The 25521-nt window shown below is 39.2% G+C and overlaps 1 protein-coding gene and 1 non-coding gene across 2 annotated transcripts; both read right to left on the bottom strand.

The window, feature by feature from the left end:
- Positions 1-14193: 14193 nt before the first annotated feature.
- Positions 14194-14665, bottom strand: LOC104728151 (uncharacterized). The gene is made up of 2 exons (XM_010447180.1): positions 14519-14665; positions 14194-14433 (listed from the first exon to the last, which is right to left on the bottom strand). Exons 1-2 carry the CDS (start codon positions 14663-14665, stop codon positions 14194-14196), a joined length of 387 nt encoding a protein of 128 aa, XP_010445482.1.
- Positions 14666-25068: 10403 nt separating this feature from the next.
- On the bottom strand, positions 25069-25175 carry LOC147934255 (small nucleolar RNA R71). Its single transcript, XR_015573353.1, has one exon. It is a non-coding gene; the product is annotated as a small nucleolar RNA R71 (small nucleolar RNA).
- Between the last annotated feature and the right edge of the window lie 346 nt (positions 25176-25521).

The raw sequence follows: 25521 nt of genomic DNA, 5'->3' as shown, positions 1-25521 counted from the left end.
CTCTGTCGCAATAAACATGTTTTCTTATAGTATAACACCATCTCATATATTAATTGGTATATATAGATATGTCATGTATATAATTAATATATTTTAGTATATATATTAACTTGACATGTATGATCATGCCATGTCATGACTTATAGTTGATATCATGTAGGTATATATAATTTTCTTATGTAGGTATATATAATTTTCTTAAAATAAAATTATTCCTCCAAAAATATGATGGTTATTATGTTATCAACTATAACTCATGGCGTAGCAAATTACTCGCAAATCCATAGCAAATTTGTAAGGGCATATTTTTGTCGAAGAGTTTTGTCGCAATGAACGTGTTTTCTTATAGTATAGCACCATTTTCATATGTTAAATGGTATATCTATATATGCCATGTATATAATTAATATATTTTAGTATATTTATTAACTTGACATGTATGATCATGTCATGCCATGACTTATAGTTGATGTCATGTTGGTATATATAATTTTCTTAAAATAAAACTATTCCTCCAAAAATATGTGAAGACTGTTCTAACAACAAATAAAGCATACATGAAGAGACAACAAAGGGGACAAAGGAGCCTTTAACCAAAAAAAAAAAAAGAAAAAGAAAAACAAAGAGAGTAACCTGAATTTTTATCTAACAGAAACAGAATATGTCATTTTGTTGGTGTATGCCATTTTTTTTTCTCATCAAAATCTTTTTTTATATATATTTTAAATAAAATATTTATATGTCCCATTGTTTTAGTCACTCAAAAAAAAATTACCATTGATCTAGAACTCGACTAACTGTGTGTTTTTTTAAATATAATTGGTAGCTTGTGTAACGGCCGCGAACCGGAAATCCAGGTTGTGCATCGATCGACACCAGTGAGTACATCAATCGACACAAGTGAGTACATCGATCGATGCAATCACTTAATTGGTGTTCGGGTTAGTTTTATTTTCTCCGATTTAACGCGGTTTAGTTGATGGAAACCTAGGGTTCAAGTATTTAAAGGGAGAACTCGACGCCACTTATTTTTAGCCACTTTTTTCGTTTTTGGAAGAAGAAAAAGAGGAGAAAAGTTCTAAAAAGTTTTTGAAATGTTTTCGTGAGTTTCTGGAGATTTCTAAGTCAGTTTTTGGTGTTTTTGGAACGTGGAGAAGGAGATCTGAGCGAGGGTGTCCAGTAGGGGTCGTTGGAAGGCTTAAATCTCGATGTTCTTCATCAGATCTGCTAGTTTTAGAGGTGAGTGTGTGACCATGACTTATCTAATCGATTAGATGTGTGTTTTGTGTGATGTTGAGATCGATCGGTTTTGGCGTCACAAATGATATGGGGATGATTAGAGTTGAGAGAAGTCAAGAGAGATCGTGTTCTGCAATGATCCTCGTGAATGCATCGATCGATGCAAGGAGTGCATCAGTCGACGCAAAATGCGTTGCATCGATCAACGCGAGGAGTGCCTCGGTAGACGAAAAAATGTTGTATCGGTCGACGAAGTGGTGCGTCGGTCGTTGCAAAGAAGTTTCAACGGTCGATGCAAGTGGTGCATCGGTCGACGCAAGGTCGCAGAGTTACGCATGTGTTCAGAATTGTCTCCATTCCTTGTTTTTGTGTTGTTTGTGTTTATCTTTTCACTTGTGTGTATACCCTAGTAGATGGGAGGATCGTCTCACTGAGTATTTGTGATAATAATCACACATCTCAATTGTTGTTTATGGTGTGCAGGTTCGTGACATGAAATCACGGCGATGAGGAGGAGGATGATCCAGGGTCTCGGTTATTGTGTTGTGTAATGTTTATATGTTGTTGGAACCTTATATAGAAGTAGGCTAGGTTGTTTGATAGAATGGTTAGGAATGATATCATGTTGATGTTTTATTGGAGGTTGTTATAAGTGATGTTTCCGTTGTGCATGTTATTGGATATTGGTTTATTATTGGTATTATGGTTGATTAGTAATGTTTACGTGGATAATTTAATTAAGTATTATGGGATGCTTACTTATTTTATATATAAAAAAATGGGTCGCGTTGTTTTAGTTTGGTATTAGAGCTCTTACAATTCTAGGGCGGGTTAATGGATGGTTTAGAGCAGTTTAGGAATTTAATTTGTTGAATTATTTTCCTGTTGATTGATGTTGTGTAATGGAATTGATTATGAGTACTTAGTCAATTTTCATGTGGTATTGAGTCCTAGTATCATCATCTTTGAGCCTTCAATGAGATTCCTCGGTAAGTTGTGTGTTTGGGTATGCGGTTTGAATTATGTGCTTAACCTTCTGTCTTGGTAGTGCAGATGGATAGAGGTGAAGCTTTTCCTGGTCGTGGACGCGGACGTGGTCGTGGTAGGGGCAAAGGCCTAGTTGCTAGTAATAACGTGGATCAGAGTGTGATGGTAGTGGGCGTCAGGGAGTCGCAAGCATTCCAGGAGGGGTCCGTTAGTGTGGCCGATGGTGGTGTCATTAGGGCCGTAGGCGCCAGTGTGGTCAGTGTCGATGCCGCATTGGCTGGTGGTGCTGAACTTCTGGGTGCAGGGTCATAGTAGGCGAAGCCCCTGGTGGACATGTTAAGCTAGCGGGCTTGTTGGCGTAGTTGTTGGAGCGGTTGTCGGGAGTTGTACCGGCTCAAGCTCCGGTGGTGCCACCTGTGGTGGTGGAGGCGTAGTAGCCAGTGGCTGCTGGTGCAAGAGCTCATTCCCAGTATGTCACCATGATGAGGGAGATGTGTAGAATTGGTACGGTGCATTTCTTGGGTGATGCCAACCCTACTAAGGCTAATGTGTGGAGGACAAGGTTGGAATGAAACTTCCAGTCTCTTAGATGTCCTCAAGAGTATTGAGTGGACATAGGGGTTCACCACCTAGTAGACGATGCTCTTTGTGGTGGAGGTCGGTGGCTGCCAAAAGGGTGCCCAGCGAGATGACTTGGGTTCATTTTGGAGGTGCAGTTCCTACAGTTGTCTCAGAGGACTCGGTTGGTTTGTTAGCTGGACGTGGAGTTCAGTTGGCTCTTAGTGTATGGGGGAGAGATGGAGTCTAAGGTGGCTCTGGTGAGAAGGTTCATGAAGGCGCTTCGTGAGAACTTGAAGATCCACTGCAGAGGGAGGAACTACACCACGAGGGCAGAACTGGTGGAGACGGCGGCTGAGATCAAGGACATGTCATGGTGGTTAGTCCAACCTTTCATATAGAGGAGGCACTAGAGCCGAGCATTCCGACAAAGGACAACAAGTCGGTACAAGGACATAAGAAGAGTCAGGAGGACACGTCGATGACAAATCAAGGTGGGTAGGGATGCTACAGGTGCGGGGGCATGGATCATAGGTTGGCGAGCTGTCCCAAGAGGATTGGGATGCAAGGAAACATTTTAATGTGCTTCTAATGCAGGGAGGTGGGGCATATCAGGCCTTAGTGTCCTAAGTTGCAGTCGACGACGGTGGCAATGGTGCAACCGAAGGAAGGGTCGGGCACTCATCCCGGAGTTTAGCTTTTTGGTTTTTAATGGTTATTAAGTTTTTTCATTTTGGAGTTGTAAACGATTGTTGCAATTGAAGATTTAATAAGATGATTAGTTCTTATGGAATCTTGATGTGTAATGGGTAACATGATTATGCGATTCTGGAAATGAAAAGTTTTATGAATAGTTATGACTTGTCTATTTCGGTAAGAGCATGTGTAAATACTCGAGTGGTTGGGATGTTTTAGAGTTGGCCTGACGAGTGGTCATGGTTGTGGTGATATTCCAGTGAGGGAATATGGAGGTTTGTAGGACGTTCCGATGTTTTATGAAAACCACGGAAGGTAGTTCCGGTCGGGTGATGCTTAATGATGTTATGACTTGTTTACTCATCAGGAGATAGTTAGTTCTTCTCGCGAGATAAGTAGTTCTCCAGAGGAGATGAGTAGTTCTCCGGAGAAGATGATTAGTTCTCCTCAGGGGATGATTAGTTCTCCTCAGGGATTAGCTTTCCTGGTGCAATGCGAGCTCTACGGGTTGTGACCTTGAGAGCGACAATGGAGATGATTAGTTCTCCTAGGGGATGATAAGTTCCTCGGTGGAGATGAGTAGTTCTCCAGAGGAGATGAGTAGTTCTCCGGAGAAGATGATTAGTTCTCCTCAGGGGATGATTAGTTCTCCTCAGGGATTAGCTTTCCTGGTGCAATGCGAGCTCTACGGGTTGTGACCTTGAGAGCGACAATGGAGATGATTAGTTCTCCTAGGGGATGATAAGTTCCTCGGTGGAGATGAGTAGTTCTCCTAGTTCCGAGATCTCGAGGGTGACTGTGACATCCTGGTTTCAGAGACTTGCGTAGAGGTTTAATATAATTGATTTGGCCACCTATGTCACCAAAGTGCACTTATCTTTTTGGTCAAAGGTCCTGAGAAAACTTCATAGTTAAGTGTGCTTATGTTGTAGTAGTCTCAGGATGTGTGACCTTCCGGGAAATGACTGTCAGAACTGTGCGAGTGAAGACGAAACACAGGAAAAGATCATGTGGTGAATTGTAGGGACGGTAACAAGTCTTTGAAACCTTCCGGACATAGAAAACCGACTGTAGGATATGGATGGGCTCACGGGCCTAGTGAGAGGATGTGAGCCCCATTAAGGAATGTGTGCCCATGGACTAGGAGTGGACATGGGGCCCACTGAAAGGTGGTGGTCGGGGTGTTACAGTGACGATCCAAGAGTGAGACGGTATGGCTCAAGGACGACGATCTGAGAGTGCAGGCGGTGTAGTTTGAAGGTTGTAACCTGAGAATGGATGAGTGAGGGAGCAAACAATGCCTATAACATGGATATGAGTATGGTGTCTGGATGTAGACCTCAAAGGTCGGGAGTGATCTCGGGTTTTGGGTTGTGTTGACCAGTGGGGTCACAGTTATGTGGACCATTGGATCACATTGTGGTACAAACCCTTGCGACAGAGGAAACATGTTGCAGTTATACGGTGCTGCGAGATTCGAGGACGAATCATTGTTGGTGGGGGAGAATTGTAACAGCCACGAACCGGAAATCCTGGTTGTGCATCGATCGACGCTATTGAGTGCATCGATCGATGCAACCGCACGATTGATGTTCGAGTTAGTTCTAATTTCTCCAGTTTGACGCGGTTTAGTTTAAAGGGAGAACTTGACGCCACTTATTCTTTTAGCCACTTTTTTCGTTTCTCGAAGAAGAGAAAGAGGAGAAAAGTTCTTGAGAGGTTTTTGTGAGTTTCTAGAGATTTCTAAGTCCATTTTTGGTGTTTTTTGGAACATGGAGAAGGAGATCTGAGCGAGGGTGTCGATTAGGGGTTGTTAGAAGGCTTTAATCTCATTGTTCTTCGTCAGATCTGCTTGTTTTAGAGCTGAGTGCGTGACCATGGCTTATCTAAGCGATTAGATGTGTGGTTGTGTGATTTTGGGTGATTGACTGCTTGTGTGCTTGTTTGTGTTTGGTTGTTGTGGAGGTTGTTGCATGTTGAGGTTGGTTTATGCGTCACGGATGCTGTGGGGATGATAAAAGTCGGGAGAAGTCGAGAGACATTGTTTTCGGCGATGATCCGCGCTAATGCATTGATCGATGTAAAGAATGCATCTGTAGATACAAGGATTGCATCGATTGATGCAGTTAGAGATTTAGAGGAGACACAATGTTGCATCGATCAATGGAAGGAGTATATCGGTCGACGCAAAAGGTGTTGCATCGGTCGACGCAAAAGGCGTTGCATCGATCGACGCAAAGATGTTGCATCGGTCGATGCAAGTGGTGCGTTGTCGGCCGATGCAAGGTGGCAGAGTTACGCATGTATTTAGAATTGTGTTGTTTGCTTGTTTTTGTGTTATTTATATTTTTCTTTTCGCTTGTGTGTATAGCCCACTAGATGAGAGGATCGCCTCACTAAGTATTTGTGATAATACTTATGCATTTGTGGTGTGCATGTTTTTGACGTGGAATCACGACGATGAGGAAGATGATGATCTAGGGTTTTGTTTATTGTGTTCTGGTTATGTTTATATGTTAGATGTAATAATATTTATGCATTAGAGGATGTTTATATTATGTTTATATCTAGGGTCATAGATGATCTAGGGTCTTGGTTATTGTGTTGTGGTTATGTTTATATGAGGAGGAAAGATGATCTAAGATTACGGCGATAGAAATGATATTGTTTTAATATTTTATCGGAGTTAGTTATAAGCTATATTTCCGCTATGTATATTATTAGATATTGGTTTGTATTGGTATTGTAGTTGGTTAGTAATGTTTACCTGATTAGTTTAATTAAATATATTAAGATGCTTAATTATGTCATATATAAGAAACGTATCATATTGTTTCAGCATGCATGCATAGTTAATAGAAGTATTGATAAATAGTAGCTGTATATTTTATACACCCACACGTGTCCAGAAAGGCGTTGTTACTTTTCAGCTATTGCTCTGATTAAACAAATTATTATATAAAGCTTGATGTCAAAATTATTTATTAACAAAATCGTGACACGTATTAGTTGTATATCTATGATTTTTACATTTGTCCAGATTACTATTTAACATGATCATGACATGTGTCAAATTAACGATCTTAGATTTTGATTCATGTTTAAGTCAATCGCTAGAAAAAAAAAGTTAAAAAAATATTTACCAAACAAAAAAATAACTAATCCAAAAGAAAAAAAGAAAAATTTACTTATCACCGTAAGTAAATTGAGCATATGTCTTATTAAAAGTTCTAAACCTATCATAAAAAGAAAATTTATACATAATTAACAAGAAATAACTATTTATAAAAAAAATTGAACTAATTTCTTATTATTAACCTAATTCTGCTAGATTTTTATTTGTATTTATATAATAAGTAAGACATATATAAATGTTGGTTTCAATTTAGTTATTAACATGATTATACCAAGTCTATCGATAAGATTTTACACGTGTCAAAAAGTTTAGAAAAGGAAAACTAACAATTTCATCATGTAAATTATAAATTTTTGTTTTCAAAAATATGTTCTCAACGTAATAACAACACATTTATACAAAACTTTGTTTTGAAGTAACTCATTAACATGATCGGAACTATATTCTATTTTTATGTTATATATTCTTATAAATATTTTATATGAGATTACAACACGTATAAACGTTTGTAACATGTATCATGATTCAATTTAAAATATTATATTATTTATTTCAATTTCATAATTAATTATAAATCTATGATGATGTAAATTAAAATTTTATATGTTTTTATTCAAATTTTTTTTTTCTGTAAACGATTTGAACGATTAGTATTTTATTATATTCCTTCTTCTTAATATGTTTTATTTTTTAATGTAGTATTTTTAGATTTTACATTATTTACTTCAATTTGATTATCAAATTAGAAATCTGTGATGATTTAAAATAAAGTTTTGTAATATTTTTTTGAAAAAAAAATTATTATGTTGTAGTGTTTTTAGTTTCTATTTATATCTCTCTAATTTACATGTTTTTAGCATCCTTTTTTGTCCATATTTTGCATTGTTCATACCTCTAACTTAGCATTTTTAGGTCATTTACTGTAGGAATTCACTTTTAGAGCATTTAGGGTGTTGCATTTCTGCATTTGCATATTTTGGATGAAAACAAGTGCTAAAGAGCCAAAAATGGGGGAAAACAAGGACAACTCGAGCATGTACCCGAAGGAGCCATCGAGCTGCAAGAACAAGTCCGAACCCCAACACGATCGAGGAGGATCCAAGAGCATGAAGAGCAACCCGAAGATCCACCCGAGGAGTAACCCGACTTCACCCTCGTGTACCCCATCGAGTAGATCATCGGGCAGGTCTGGGAAGCTAGGTCAAATGGGTTTCCATATATAAACCCCCTCTTCCCCTAGCTTGCAAAGGAGCACGCCGCAAACTCTTAAACCAGAGAGCGAGAGCTTCTGTGAGAGGACTGGGTGACTCAACATTTTTCTTCTTGTTTTGCATTTTTATTTTGTAGTTTTCTTAGATTTCTATCCTTTACTTTCTCTACTCTACTCTATCTTTTAATACAATGCCATTTTCATTCATTTTGATTGCTTTGCTATTCGCTTCTATGTCCGAGTAGTGTAGTAAAGTTTCTAGGGATGAGATAGATGATTTTGTGTTCTTGATCGGTTAGGATGCTTTAGTTGATTGTAAATGATTGATAGATTTCCTTCTAGATTGATGCTCTTAATGCTGTCAACAGACCGAAATGTTGAAATTAGATCTAGGGCGTTTACAAATGCTACAGGCCGAAAGGAGTAGATAAAATGCTTGATTTAGCCAATGCTAGAGGTTTACTTAACTTTGAGTAACAAAATTAGATGAGTTTAAGTCTACTGACAATAATGAATCGTTCTTAATGCCTGCTTCTTCATATTGCTAGTGCGACAGTGTGGTAATGTGTTCAAGGTTGATTCTAGTGCGAAAGTGTGGTGACAAGGTCTTAGAGGTTCATTGTCTAGGAAATAATTGCTTGAGGCATTTAAGGCATCCGTACTGGTCTAGAACACTTAGAATTCGATTACCTCCATCCTTAGGAACTTTCATATTTTATTTATTTGCATTTCTTTCACTTACTCGACTACTTACCCGATCAGGTACACGATAACCTGTATCGAGTAATACCTTGAGTTGTTCATATCTCACTTGCATACTCGATCACCCCACTCGATCCTGTAGTCGATTGCTTGCATCGAGTGCTTAGGTCGTGTGGTTTACTTGTTTATATTCTTTTACTTTGTTTATTTTAGGAAACGTTAGAACCAAAACCCTAATTGCTTGGCTTGGCTTGCATTGTTCTGATCATATCCTTCCTGCTAGCAATACACAACCATTTGGATTGATAACCCTTTGTACTAAAACTGTATAGACACATTGTATAGGTGGTTATAAAGAGTATATTTTAACAATAATATATTTTTTTGTTGTATGAACACATTTTTTATGGTAAAAATTAGAGTTAATGGATGTTAATAAGATGACGCTTTGACGAGTTGTTTGCATGTAAATTATTATATGAATAAGCTGTGGAATGTTTTTGAAATTTGGCAATAATGATATTCATTTTGAATGTTTGGCAAAACTTTATGAATGTTTGGCAAAAATTTATGAATGTTTATGAATGTTTGGCAAAACTTTTAGTTGCTGATAATTTAGTTTTAGTTTATTTAAATAATTAATATAATAAATTTAAAATATAAAAGTATAAATTAGTGTATTAATGTAAAATTAAAGAAAAAACAAATTTTATCTATGGGAATATGATTTTTCCCTAACCAAAAATATTTATATATATTTACTTTCGAAAAGTAGTTTTTATTTATACCAAAATATTAATATATCATTTTATTTATTTTTATTTGACAATTTAAAACCCGCACATCGTGCGGGTCCTAATCTAGTATATATAAAAGATGGCTAACATTAAAAAAATATGTTAGAGTAGAATATGTGGATTAATATTTTACAATTTAAACCTATAGTAAAAAAATAAATATAAAAAATTCACCGTCTGTTTGTAAATATATTAAAAATATATATAATCTGACATTTACAAAATAAAGTAGAAAAACCCACTACTCATCTAATATTAACATCAAAATCTTATTGACAATGTTTGCCAATACCACGTGAACACGATGCTATGTGCGACGTACGTGAGTCATTATACTAATAAATAAATAAAAAAACATAATTTTATAGTTATGTACGTGAAGTCTATGGATTAGTTTATTAGTTTTGACATTTTATAATTAGAAAACATAAAAAATAAGTAATTTTTATTCATTTTTTTTAAAAGTACTATTGTTTTCTTTTCATTACTTCCAGGCGACTCGGTGAGATTATTTTTCACTGTAGACAGGTAATAGATATTAGAGATTTTTACCAAATATGCCACATTTTTTATAAAAGTTTTGGAGAATGCCACATTTGTTTCTATCTTTCTAAAAATGCCACATTTTTACTGTTCACGTATGATTAAAAGACGAAAATACCTTTTTAGGAAAGAGAGTGATTGTCGTGGACAAAATCTGATGGATGGACAAGTTTTTAGAGTAAGTCATAGACTTGTCCACGGATTTTGTTTTTATAACTTGTCTATGAGAATTATATTAACGAAGTTGTCCACGAGTTCAAATTAGTTATCCATATTATTAAAGATAAGTGGTCTATGAAAGATAATTAGACAAAAATAGTGAAGTTGTCGAGATGGTGGACCAAAAAAAGATGGTTGGCCAAAAGAAGATATCAAAGATGATGAACCAAAAGAAGATGGTGGATCAAAAGAAGATGTCGAGGATGATGATTAAAAGAGAATGATGATTTAAAAGAGTATGATGAATAAAGAGGATTATGTGGATGAGGGTGGACCAAAAGATGATGTGGAGGATTGAGTTTCTCGCCGGCATCCTTCTTGTCAATCATTCGCATCTTGTCCATCATTCGCATCTTGTCCATCATCCACATCTTGTCCATCATTCATATCTTGTTCATCATTCGCATATTGTCTATCATCCGCATATTGTTTATCATATGCATCTTGTTGATCATCAGCATCTTTTCCATCATTCACATCTTGTCTATCATCTGCATCTTGTCCATCATCTGTTTCTTGTCTATCAATAACATAGTGTTCATCGAGAGATATTTATATCTTTTTAAGTAGAGGTTGTGGCATTGTGGAAAAAGAAAAGAAAAAGTGGCAGTTTGACTAAAGTTTTTTACTGTTCATGATATTTTTATTAATTTATTCTAGATATGATAGGAAATAATAACGTACGGATCAAAATGGCAAAAAAAGAATAAAGAAAACTATTCCTCCAAAAATATGTGAAGATTATTCAGCAATAAACAAAGAAAAACACAAAAATGCAGAGCTAAGAAGAAGAAGAAGAAGAATCACCTGAATTTGGCTATGTTAGACCTGGCGAAGACGGGAAGCAATAGCACGTTGAAGTAGTGGTCTTGTACATTTATACAGTACTGGACGTCTATTTTTTTTTTTTTTTTTGGACCTCTAGTTTAATCACATTGCAAAAAGAGGTTGAAGCTGTCACCATTAGTTGTTTCCGTATTTATTGTTTTTTTTAACCGTATATGTAGTGTTAAGTAAAGTTATAATTGATACTCATATAGCACATATAGACGACCCTTCGAACTATAGTAAAAAGTTACGTAACGTGCTTTATTTGCTTCCCAAAATACATACACCAAGGTACTGAGTAAGTCAGTATGTCTTGTCTTTAGGGTTGTATAAAAAAAATGTTTTGTATAATTGTTGTTGTATTAATAATACATATGGTTGTGTATAAGATTATTACATAATATACGATTAAGTTAAATAATGCCCACGTTTTGACAGTTGAAAAAGTGTTAAAAGTTAACCAACATATAAAGATAGATAAAAATAAAAGTGAAAAAATAAACATATAGAGATAGACCGACGCGAGTTAATTTTCACAGTAGCTCTTTATTGCTAAATGCTAACCTTTCTGACGTTTTTCCAAAACCACGTGATTGACCGACCCACCGCGCACCGGTTGAATCAATTATTGCAGGATTGAAAAAGAAAACATTTAAAACACTTTTCCAATTTCTTCAAAAGTCGTATTATATTCATTATCTCTATATAACAGCCAAACAAAAATCTTACCTAAAATTGTTAAATTTAACTGAATTTATTTGTAACTTTTAATGAAATTTGACCAGTAAAATTATTAATCTGGAGGAAAAAGAATTATATTAATATAATGTAAATAATAACAAACTGTTTAATAGAAAAACTGAAAAACATTTATAAATATAATATACATAATGAATTTATTACTATAATATAAACTCTCCCATCTAGATATCTGGTTTTAATCTGTCATACTCTATTATTATTAGTTTAACCAATGAAAATAGACTATGTCATATTATATTTAAAAATAAATCAAAATCATAAAAACAAAACAGATTAATGAAACAAAAACTGTATTTTTTTAAAAAATAAACAAGATTAAATATCAATTTAAGTATATATTTTACAATTAAACGAGACTATACATCATTTGTGTTTATAAATGGCACTAAAATTTAAATTTTACAATTAAACAAAAATTATATGTCTTTGAGTTTATAATAGAACAATAGGATTTAAATTTTATAATTAAAATAAAATAATATGTCAGTTTGAATTTATAAAAGAAGATCCTCGTCATCAGCTACCTTGGATCTTATGGTAGCTTTGAAAAGATATGAACAAAAAAATCTTCTAAGGTACACACTTGAAGCCAAAGGATATTACTGATTAGGCATTATGTGAAAATCATGATAGGAGGAGGCATAGGTTCTTTCACAGGATGTCCCGGACACCTCTGATCTTTTGGATTCCGTGAATTCTCAGGCTTTTTGTTGTCAAATTGATGGGTCCTAGAAAGTCGCCGATGTTTATTCAGATTTGGGATGATGGTGTTGTAACAATTCGGGTCAAACCTTATTGTTGGGAGCTAAATTTCTCAGACGATGTCCATCCCCCCTTCATTCGGAACATCAAGCTCTATTATGGGCTATGGAGAGTATTCTTGCTGGCAGTGTTGCTTATCAGAACTTCGAGACGAATTGCGCAGATCTAGTAGTGATGGTACATGCACCCAAAGATTGGTCGGCTTTTTCTAACCTTCTTGATGATTTCCTTCTTCTCTGCGAGACTTTTCCTCTCTTCGTCCTGTCGAAGATCCCACGCTCAGGGAACCTGAAGGCGGATTGTCTTGTCCGGTCGTCCAGGTCGTCAATCTTTGAAGTTACCTTTGTACACTCTTTTCCTCCAGTTTGGGCTGTCAATCCCGAAATTCTACTTTAATCGATATTCAGTTAAAAAAAAGGAAGATTAAGGTTTAGCTTTTACAATTAAAATAAACTTATATGTCGGTTTGGGTTTATAAAGGAGGATTAGATTTTAGATTTTACAATAAAACCAAATTATATATCAGTTTGGGTTCTTAAAAGAATGATTAGAGTTTAGATTTTACAACAAAAACAAAATTATATAATAGATTAAGTCTATACAAAATGGTTAGGTTCGTACCACTTCTTGAACCTTACCTACATCCTTTCCTCTGGCTCCCAAGTCTCCTCTAACTCTCCTTCACAGTCCCACTGGACTATCATCAAAGTAATCTTCTTCCGTCATAGTTCTTTGATCCGCCTCTCGAGAATCCTCACCGGTCTCGCCTCAAGAGTCATATTGGGCTAAAGATCTGCAAGAATCTTAGCCAACACCTCGTCATCCTTGTGAAGACACTTTCTCAGCACCGACACATGGAAGACCTTGTGGAACACATGCATAACCTCATGCAACTCCAACCTGTATGCAACTGGTCCCACCCGGTCCACAATCTTTAAAAGACCCATGTACCTCAGACTCAACTTAGTCTCTGAGATAGACCTGTTCAGACCCTGCAACATGGCCATCTTGAGGTACACCCTGTCATCCACCTAAAAATCAATGTCATTTCTTCTCTGATCAGCATAACTCCTCTGTCGATCTTGAGTCTCTCTTATGTTCAGCTAGAGCACCCGAATCTTCTATGTGGTCTCCTGAAAATTTTTTGCATCCAATTTGCTTCTCTCCCCCACCTGAGTCCAGTATAAAGGTGTGCGACATGACCTCCCATACAACGCGTCATAAGGAGTCATACCAATACTCGCCTGGTAGCTGTTATTGTAAGCAAACTCTATCAGGTTCATGTGATCGGCCCAGTGACCACCCCAGTCCAGCACACACATCCTAAGGAAGTCCTCTAGAGTCTGAATCGTCCTTTCTGACTGCCCATCTGTCTTGGGATAGTAAGCTGTACTCATGTCCACCTTAGTGCCCAAATCTGCCTAAAATGCCCTCCTGAACGTTGAAGTAAACTTTGAATACCTGTCTAACATTATGCTCACATGCCCACCATGCAACCTCACAATCTCTCTCACATATTTTTTAGCCAAAACTTCTGCTCCATCAGTTTTCTTAATGGCCAGAAAATGTGTAGACTTGGTTAAACGATCCATAATTACACAGATAACATCCATAGTTCGTGACACAGGCAAACCAACCACGAAGTCCATCGTGATCATATCCCACTTCCACTTTGAAATGGGTAAACTCTACAACAGGCCACCCGGTACCTGATGCTCATCCTTAACTAGCTGGCACGTATCCCATCTCGAGACTCAACTAGCGACATCCCTCTTCATCCCGGCCCAATGATAATACCGTTTAAGGTCACGGTATATTTTGGTCGCTCCTTGATAAACAGAAAACTTGCTCGAATGAACCTCTTTAAGAATTTTCTGTCTCTGACCCTCATCGTTGGACACACAAACCTGACCATGCACCAAGATAGTCCCATTAACAGAGACATGATACTCTGAGCCTGCAGCCTTAGAGGCGTCCACCAGCCCCACATCACTCTTTTAAGCCAACCACACTGTACCCAGAAGGTCTGCTCTATCATCTTCCTCTAGTCCTAGTGGCTCTTGTGAAACAGCACATAACCTCACCAGTACTGATCTCACTCACTAGAGACTCCATGTCCTGCTCCTGAGAAGAAGCCGCCCGCTTCCTGCTCAGAGCATCCGCCACAAAGTTAGCTTTACAGAGGTGGTAAGCTATATCTAGATCATAATCTTCCACCAACTCCATCCACTATCTCTGCCTCATGTTCATCTCAGGCATAGTGAATATATACTTCAGCCTCTTTTGATTTGTGTACACCTGTACCTTTCCGCCATAAAGATAAGACCTCCAAATCTTCAAAACGAAAATCACAGCTGCCATCTCTAAGTCATGGCTAGAGTAGTTGACCTCATGTTTCCGCAACTGCCGCGAAGGATAGGTGATACAAGACTCGGTGGTGAGACTTGTACCGGATAGAGATGATGGCTTCACAAGCTGGCGGTCGCTTCTCTCTTGTGAAGGAAAGATGGTCGATGATGTGGATCTGGCACGATGGCGGTCGCTTCTCTCGTTGGGATCGATAAAGGGAAGTGTTGGCGGAGCAAAGTACACCACAGAGATGTGATTGGTCTCTGATACAGTACACGAACTTAGCCTTGTGTAATCTCACACACAAGACAAAGAACAAGCTTATTCTCTTAAGAACACTTAAAGAGAAAAGTAAGAAAATTCAGCGTTTTATTAATATAAAAGGTGAAAATCGTACAACTGCTGCAGGGGGACTTTATAAGAGTCCTTCAGCTAGCTCTGAGGCCAAAAATAAATGCAAAATAATGCAACAAAGGAAAGCAAATAAAATCAAACACAAAACCATTGTTTTTGGAAAGTAAATAAACTAATTAAAGAAAATACTAAAGTAGACTTGATCTCTTTTGATGAGCACGCCTTCTAGCCGTTGTTGGGGTTGGTGGAACCTGCAAGGATCGAAAATATTGAATAGGACTTACCTGGATGCGATATAGGCCCAATAGACATTCTCTTTCCTACTTCTTGTACTACTCCATGAGCTACTTCAGGGTTCTTGTCTTGTACTTGTTTGTTGGCTCGTTTATTGAAGTAGGGATCTTCCTGGAGTTCCTCTAGAGTATCTTGATCAGTCTCTTGATGCTCGTCCCCCTCTATGTCTTGGTCTTGATCTTCACTATCTTGATCGCTTTCGGAGGTGTAGCTTGTATCACACGTCTCTTGCAGCTCTAGTGTCTTCTCTTGGCTTCTTGAGGTTCCTTGACCTGCCAAAAGAGGTTTCATACCTGGGGAACAGGTTTGATCAAGGCTCATTTGGGTGAAGGCTTCAGCAAGCTCTTCCTCGGCAATGTGATCATATATGTTGTGGTGGCATGATGGTGGTACAGACCAATTGACGTCCTTCAGCTCTAGGGAGCTTACGATGTCTTGAACGGCTAGGTTAATCCTCATCCTTAACTGTTTAGCCTTTGATCGTGTCATAGGGCCTTCTCGTACTTTTGGTACAGGATGTGGTACAGGATCTGGTTCAATAATATGGTTGGTAGGATCGATGTCCGCATCATTCCCTCCCTCTTCAGAAGGTTTTGTTCTCAAAACTGAATCTCCTGGGTCATAAGCAGACAAGTCAGCTACATTAAAAATGTTAGAAATTTTTACCTCCTTTGGTAGCTCCAAACGGTAGGCGTTGTCATTGATCTTCTCAAGAACTTTAAATGGACCATCGCCGCTTGGTGATAACTTAGAGGCTCGTTGTGTTGGAAATCTCTCAGGCCTCATATGCATCCAGACCGAATCTCCTGGTTTGAACAACATCTCCTTTCTCCCCCGATCAGCCTTGCGTTTGTTGTCGACATTCTTCTTTTCCAAATTTGCTTTGGCTTTGTCATGCAACTTCTTGATGATTTCTCCTCTTCTTATCCCATCTTGGCAAACATGTTCTATCTGAGGCAAGGGTGCTAAATCTAATGGAGAAAAAGGGTTAATTCCATAGACTATCTCAAAAGGATATAGTTTTGTATCCGAGTGGACAGTACAATTATAAGCAAACTCAATAAAAGGAATGCAATCAACCCATGTTGCCATATTTTTACCAAGAGTGGCTCTAAGTAAAGTAGAGAGAGTTCGGATTACCACTTCAGTTTGTCCATCCGTTTGGGGATGACAAGTTGTAGAGAATAGAAATTTGGTACCTAACTTTCTCCAAAGTGTCGTCCAAAAGTGACTCAAGAACTTGGTGTCACGATCAGAGACTATTGTCCTTGGAATTCCATGGAGGCGCACCACTTCCTTAAAGAACAAATTTGCGGTTTGAGTCGCATCATTGGTTTTGTCACATGGGATGAAGTGTGCCATCTTGGAGAACCGGTCCATGACAACAAATATTGATTCCTTGTGTTTAACCTTTGGCAATCCTAAAACAAAATCCATAGAAATATCTACCCAAGAGGCGTTAGGAATAGGTAATGGTAAGTAAAGACCATGAGGATGTAACCTGGATTTTGCTTTGTGACAATCAATGCATCGAGCACAAAATCTCTCAACGTCTTTCTTGAGATGGGGACAAACAAAGTGTTCCATTACCACGGCCAAGGTCTTGTCGACACTAAAGTGACCCATAAAACCTCCACCATGTGCTTCGGTAAGTATCAATTCTCGCATGGAACCTTGGGGAATACACAACCGCTTGTCTCGAAATAGAAACCCATCTTGCAGATAGAATGCTTGATATGCTCCTTTGCCATACTCCTTGTAGCACTCTCCTAATTCTAGATCATTTTTGTACAACTCCTTGATATGCTCAAAACCCATTACTTTAGCCTCCATAGTAGCTATAAGAGCATGCCTCCTTGACAAATCATCAACAACCACATTCTCTTTGCCTTTCTTATACTTTATCACGTATGGGAACGTCTCAATGAACTCCAACCACTTCGCATGTCTTCTCTTAAGTGAAGTCTGGCCCTTGAGATGCTTGAGGGTTTCATGATCGGTGTGAATGATGAATTGCTTGGATAACAAGTAATGTTGCCACGTTTCCAGTGCTCGAACTAAGGCATCAAGCTCCTTGTCATAGCTCGGATAGTTCAACGTAGCTCCACTCAACTTCTCACTGAAGAAAGCCACAAGTATTTTTCTCTGATGTAGTACAGCTCCAGTTCCCAAGCCTAATGCATCACACTCTACTTCGAACATAACTTCAAAATCTGGGAGGGCTAAGACCGGTGCTTGTGTGAGCCTCTCTTTTAACTTGTTGAAGGACTGTTCTTGAGCTTCTTCCCATGAGAAAAGCACTTTTTTCTTGATCACGGCAGTTATTGGTGCAGCCACTGTACTAAAATCCCTGACAAACCTCCTGTAGGAGCTTGCGAGTCCATGAAAGCTGCGAACGTGTCCAATCGAAGTTGGAGTAGGCCATTCTCTTATTGCTTTAATATTCTCCTCATCCACCTGTAGGCCCTGTTTACTCACTACAAAACCTAAGAACACACACTTATCAGTACAAAAGGAGCACTTCTTTAGGTTGGCATAAAGGCCTTCCTTCCGAAGCGTTTTCAAAATCAACCCTAGATGTTTAATGTGATCAGAATGGCACTTACTGTAAATAAGTATGTCATCAAAATAAACAACAACAAATTTACCAATAAATGACTTTGGTTCATTAGTCGCATGAATGTGCTTGGGGCGTTGGTTAACCCAAATGGCATGACAAGCAACCCATAGAGACCTTGCTTGGTTTTAAACGCGGTTTTCCACTCATCTCCTTCCCTCATTCGGACCTGGTGATAGCCGCTCCTCAAGTCAATTTTGGAGAAGACGATTGCACCACTTAACTCGTCCAACATGTCGTCTAGTCTTGGAATGGGGTGTCGATACTTGATGGTGATGTTGTTGATTGCTCGACAGTCTACAAACATCCTCCATGTACCATCCTTCTTCGGAACTAAGAGAACTGGTACCGCACATGGGCTGAGGCTTTCTCTGATGTACCCTTTATCCATGAGTTCACGTACTTGCTTCTCTAACTCCTTAGATTCATCTGGATTCATTCTGTAAGCTGGTTTGTTAGGTAGAGCAGAACCTGGTACATGATCAATCTGATGTTCAATGCCACGAATAGGGGGTAATCCTGGGGGTATCTCTTCCGGAAACACGTCTTTGTATTGATCTAGTACAACTTGTACTTCAGCGGGTAGTTCAAGCTCACTTGTACCTGTACTTAAACATTCTTTGAACAACATTAGTAGCACGGTGCCTTGGGCACTCATGGTTTTACAAATTTCATTGGATCTCAAATAAAGGTTAGAAGTCCTTACCTCGACCTCTTTGTTCATGTGTTTTTGCAAGTCATGAACTTCAGAAGGACTTAAAGGGGCAAGGTTGAAATTACGGTCATTGTGCGTGAAAGTGTAATGGTTTGTTCGGCCGTCGAGATTTGTAGCTCGATCAAACTGCCATGGTCTTCCAAGAAGAAGATGTCCGGCCCTCATTGGAACTACATCACATATGACTTGATCCTGGTATTTCCCGACGCTGAATGATACAGTAACTTGTTCAGCAATTTTCAGCTCGGTGTCATCGTTAAGCCACCTAAGTTTGTATGGCCTCGGGTGCTTTGTTTTTTGAAGACCTAACCTGTCCACCATATACTTGCTAGCAACATTAGTACAAGAACCTCCATCAATAATCAAATTACATACCTTGTTCTTGATTGTGCATCGAGTGTGGAATATATTTTCCCTTTCTACTTTCTCCTCGGGGTCGACAAGTACACTTAGCATACGCCGGATCACAAGGAGTTCTCCTACGTCGGGATACTCCACGTCATTCTCCGGATCAGTCTGGCACTCATCTCGCTCATCTTGAGACTTATAGTCTCCACTAGGTGTGACAATCATCACCCTTTGGTTCGAACATTCTCTCGCCATGTGTCCCCTGCCTTGACATTTAAAACAAATAATGTCACGGGTACGGGATTGACTAGTGTTAGGGAACTTACCTGGTTCGGATTTAGAGGTTTTAGGTGCCTCACTAGACTTGTTCTTGAACCTAGAGTCGTTGTCTACGGTTTTGCCTTTGTCCATGCTACGGCTGTTGCTTGCATTCCAAGGCGTGTTGTTTCTAGTACGGTTCCTTAAAGACATCTTACGCTGGATTTCCTGCTCCACTTGCAACCTTGTGAAGTAGTTCATGTAGGCTGCTGTAGTTCGATGTCTCCACCTTTCGGGCTATACGCTCTTGTAAGCCATCAATGAATTGAGCCATTAGGGACTCGCTTGATTCTTCTAGCTCCAAAGAGTTCATGAGCTTCTCAAAATCCTCAAAATACTCATCCACAGTCCTTGTTCCCTAAGACAATTTTCTAAAACGTTTTTGTAAGTCTCGTTGATAATGATCAGGGACATACCTCAACCTCAAGAGGTACTTCATATCTCCCCAACTGCTGATGGTAGCAAACAGCTGCCTCCTTATATCGGCTACCGTCCTATCCCACCATGACAAGGCATTGTCGGTGAGTTACGCTGATGCGAGGGCTACTTTTCAAGCTTCTCCATAGCCATAACATTGGAATATGTATTCCATACGTCTCTCCCAGTCCATGTAAACCTCCAGATTAGATTTTCCTGCAAAAGTAGGAGGTATTAGTTTGACATCTCGGTTTTGTTCTCGTGGTTCTACCTCTAGAGCGCGGTTTTGCATCAAAGGATCTTTTCTCCGCTGATGTTGACGCCGTAATGGATCTGGTGGTGGATCAATATCATCGTCATCCATGTCAAGGGATTCTTCCTCCTCGTTGCGGACATGATTGGTCTCTGATACAGTACACGAACTTAGCCTTGTGGAATCTCACACACAAGAAAAAGAACAAGCTTATTCTCTTAAGAACACTTAAGGAGAAAAGTAAGAAAATTCAGCGTTTTATTAATATAAAAGGTGAAAATCGTACATCTGCTGCAAGGAGACTTTATAAGATTCATTCAGCTAGCCCTAAGGCCGAAAATAAATGCAAAATAATGTAACAAAGGAAAGCAAATAAAATCAAACACAAACCATTGTTTTTTGAAAGTAAATAAACTAATTAAAGAAAATACTAAAAAAGACTTGATCTCTTTTGATGAGCACGCCTTCTAACCGTTGTTGGGGTTGGTGGAACCTGCAAGGATCGAAAATATTGAATAGGACTTACCTGGATGCGATCTAGGCCTAATAGACGTTCTCTGAACTACTTCTTGTACTACTCCATGAGCTACTTCAGGGTTCTTGTCTTGTACTTGTTTGTTGGCTCGTTTATTGACGTAGGGGTCTTCCTGGAGTTCCTCTAGAGTATCTTGATCAGTCTCTTGATGCTCGTCCACATCCTCTATGTCTTGGTCTTGATCTTCACTATCTTGATCGCTTTTAGAGGTGTAGCTTGTATCACACGTCTCTTGCAGCTCTAATGTCTTCTGTTGGCTTCTTGAGGTTCCTTGACCTGCCAAAAAAAGTTTCATACCTGGGGAACTGGTTTGATCAAGGCTCATTTGGGTGAAGGTTTCAACAAGCTCTTCCTCGGCAATGTGATCATATATGTTGTGGCGGCATGATGGTGGTACAGACCAGTTGACGTCCTTCAGCTCTAGAGAGCTTACGATGTCTTGAACGGCTAGGTTAATCCTCATCCTTAACTGTTTAGCCTTTGATCGTGTCATAGGGCCTTCTCGTACTTCTGGTACAGGATGTGGTACAGGATCTGGTTCAATGGTATGGTTGGTAGGATCGATGTCCGCATCAATAGGCAATGACCTTACCCTCCTGCATCAGCACACGCCCCAAACCAACTCTGGAAGCATTTCTATACACCACATACGGCTTATCCTTTAAACAACTCGACCCTTTTTTTTATTATTATTATAACAATATTAGTTCAACTTGTAGTCCCATACCAACTAGGTACCTTACCACAATCAAACCAAACAGCGGAAAATAATCAACAGATACCATTAAACCAATAACCAGTAAATAATAATCCAATAATTCAATAGCAATAATAAACCACCAACAGAATCATAAAACATCAAACCAACAACCTATCAATGTTCTAATGACCCAACTCTAACAACCTAACAGAAGTCAGACCACATCAATGAACCACTAGAACATCCTCCTCTTCCTCGCCTTGATTCCACGATCACATTTTGCTTTTACTTGCACCACAACACATATGAGATGTGTGAGTATATTTTATAAACACTCTGTGAGGCAATCCTCACATCAACTGGGCTATACACACAATCAATTGAGATATCTCTAACCATAAAACAACAATCAACAAACAAATCAGGAACTGCATCGACCGACACCAACCAATGCATTGGCCGTAATCATCTATGATTGCATCAACCGATACAAGCTTGCATCGACCGATGCAAGACTCACCTGCATTGACCGACACCAACACTATAACAACAGATGCATGCTCGACATTTCACAAAATCCCTAATTGCATTAATCGACACCTCCAAAAGGCATTGACCGATGTTCCTAGGTCAATTTGCGCTGTCCTTGCATTGCATCATTTTCCCCGAAGCTCCTCGCCGGATCTCCATTCCTAAACAACCAAAACACAATCCAATGCCACAAAGAAGCTTCTCGAAGCCTCAAGTGACACATAAACACTCTAACAAGCTAAGAAATCAACCACATAACACAAAAATCAGAGAAATATCAAGCTTAGATAAGCCATGGGTGTGCACTCACTTTTGCCAAAGAAGATTCTGAGTCAAAACCAACAGATCTACACTCCTAGCAAGCTCCTACAACGATCGCAGCTACAGATCTCCACAGGAACAACCACAAATCACTAAAACTCTCAAGTACACTTAAGAACTTCTTTTCTCTCAAAAGCGGCTAAACTCCACTAATGACGACACAAGCTCGATTTAAGGGTTTTCCGAACCCCAAAATGCAGCCAAACACGCGTTTAAATGAAGTCTTCTCACAACAAACTAGCCTTGCATCGACCGACGCACCTCCCAAACCGGGATTCCGGTTAGCTGATGTTACAATTTTCCCCCTCCAACATAGATTCGTCCTCGAATCTTGAACAACTATCAACCAAGAACTTCCGTGCAAATGTTTCCATATCCCGCACTTCCTCGGACCGATCTTCGAAGGTTGCCTCTAGGTGATAGACTCACGTTCCAGGCATTATTTGCTCTCATCTTTTGGACTTTCCTTTAATCATAGGTCTCAACCTTGAGTTTCAATAGGCTTGTCATCAGGCTAAAGCCTGCATGCCATAATATTGACTCCTCATCGGGCCTAAACCCATATGCTGATATGTCTATATTTTGCATCTCCTTAGCATGCATTTGTCATACATTTAGCTAGGATAACTAGTCGTTTTGCATCATTTTAGAACGTTTTTATACACTTTGCATGTTTAGGAAGTTTTTGCATCATCCTTGCATACATTGTGTATTTCGGAGTATTTCAGGTGTCTAGGTGACGTCGGAAATGCAGACTCTCAGACACGCAATCGAGCCACGCAATCGAGCCATTCTAAGCCACTCAATCGAGCCACTCTGAAGTCACCAGTCGGGAACACTCAATCGAGCCACTCTCAAGTACCCAGTCGGGAACACTCAATCGAGCTATTCTCAGGTCACCAGTCGGGAACGCATCATCCAAGCCATTCTCAGGTCACTAGTCGGGAACGCATCACCCGAGCCATTTTCAGGTCACCAGTCGGGAACGTATCACCCGAGCCATTCTCAGGTCACCAGTCGGGAACACATCACTCGAGCCATTCTCGAATCGCCAATCGAGCCACTGGTTGCACACCGACCAAATCGCGCATGTCAAGAAGGTGCTCCATCTTACACGCTTCAGGAGATTCTCAAACCGACGTTCTATCTTGTCGTTTTAAGTTTTAGGGATTTACATGTTTTTTTTACTATAAATACATTTTGTTAAGTCTTTGTCCCGGGGGACATCTTATCTTTTACCTCATTTTGTTTTAAAGGTTTTACCTAGCCTCCAAAAACGTTCTGAGACTTTATATCCAGATATCTTTTAATTCATTGAGTTTTTCCATTTGATTTCTTCTACAAACTTGTTCATCTCATTTTTATCTATCTAAGAATGCTTGTTTCAATGTGTGTTTTGGGTTTGCATCCTTGATGATGATTTTCGGATCTGAGTAGTGTGGTAGTTCTTGAGGATGGGATAAATTAGGTGGAGGATCTTAGGATGTAGAGTGTTTAAGCTTTGATTTGTATGATCCCTTCTGGACTAGAGTTAGAAATACTAGTTTCTCTCTGATCAATTGGAACTAGGTCTTAGACATTTCCGCACCCAAAAGGTGTTCGATGAAATATCTGACCAACTAGTGCCAGAGACTTACGTTCCTAGCCTAAGAGATTAGTTGTCTAGGATGTTTGTTGACGTGAATGAACTTGTTTGTCATGCCACGCTTGATCATGTTTCTCTAGCGAGAGCTAGGTTTGGAAGTGGTTGAGTCTGAGTAGCTTCTGTCAAGAGATTGAATTAGCTAAGTCGTGATGTTCATTGTTTAGGGATAGTTTGCTTGTGGCATGTTAAACACTCTATAGACTAGGATACTCCACCGACATCAATTACCCCCATCCTTAGGACTTCTTTCTTTCTGAATTTTATTGCATTCTGGAGATTGTTTTGATTCTTGTTGTTTAGTTCATGCTTAGACTCGTTTTTGTTTTCATTCATTTTCGCTTCTCGTCATACATTCTCGTTTCTATTTCTAGAACACATTTCCGTTTTGCATTATGATCATTCTAGGACTGTTAGATAAAAACACTCTTATTGAATTGGCTTAACTTGTGATTTCTTGATTGCATCTTAATTGTTAGTAACGTTTCCCAACTGGATTGACACCTTAAGTATTACAACTGCATAAGGTTAATTAAACCTGCTAGGACATACAAAAATCCTAGTATCAATTTGGCGCCGTTGCCATTTGGGATTCATTTTTCAACATTTAAGATTTTAAGTTTTGCAAGATTAAGTTCTGTTACACTTATCACTCTGAGTACTGACTTGTTTAGGTTGTCTGCTTGTTTGTTTTGCATCTCAGGAACCTGTTGATTGCGACCTTGCATGCACACCAGATCAAGAGGGCATCAGAATCTCCTTCCTGCTATCGACGACAACAATCGGTTACAAAGACCACGACAAGTTCGTCAACTCACTGATCATCCTGCACCAATCGCTATGGAACAACCGAATGGACCAAATCCGGGACCATGAAACATTGGTGCTAGGGATGCACCGAACACTTATACTCAGCGTGCTGGAATCGTCCCTCCCGCCGTGCACAACAACAATTTCGAAATCAAGAGTGGTCTGATCTCCATGATCCAAGGAAACAAGTTTCACGGGTTGCCTATGGAGGATCCACTCGACCACTTGGACGAGTTCGACCGTCTGTGCAGTCTTACCAAGATCAACGGCATGAGTGAGGATGGTTACAAGTTTCGCCTCTTCCTATCTCCCTGGGAGACAAAGCTCATCAATGGGAGAAAAACCTTCCCATGGGATCAATCACCACCTGGGATGGTTGCAAGAAAGCATTCTTGGCCAAGTTCTTCTCCAACTCCAGAACAACACGTCTCAGGAATGAGATTTCTAACTTTACTCAGAAAAGCTCCGAATCATTCTGTGAAGCCTGGGAGCTTTTCAAGGGTTACCACAGCTAGTGTCCACACCATGGTTTCAGCAATGAGTCACTGCTAAGTACTCTATATCGTGGTGTACTTCTAAAAATTCGCATGCTGCTTGACACTGCTTCTAACGGTAATTTCCTCAACAAAGACGTTGATGAAGGATGGGAACAAGGGCTACAACCCCTATAAGACGAACCCCAATTTGTCTTACCGGAGCACCAACGTTGCAAATCCACAGGATCAGGTGTACCATCCTCAGCAGCACCAACAAGGTCAGCAAAAACCTTTTGTGCCTTACAATCAAGGATTCGTACCCAAACAACAAATCCAGCAAGGTTACCAAGCTCCCTCAGGACTACCTCCAGGATTCCGCCCTTCACCAGTTCAACCTGCTTC

This window comes from Camelina sativa, chromosome 11 (genome assembly GCF_030686135.1).
Source record: "Camelina sativa cultivar CO46 ecotype springtype chromosome 11, ASM3068613v1".
NCBI classification, from domain to species: Eukaryota; Viridiplantae; Streptophyta; class Magnoliopsida; order Brassicales; family Brassicaceae; genus Camelina; species Camelina sativa.
Note: the sequence above shows the minus strand (reverse complement) of the source record. Positions and strands in the feature narration are given on the sequence as shown.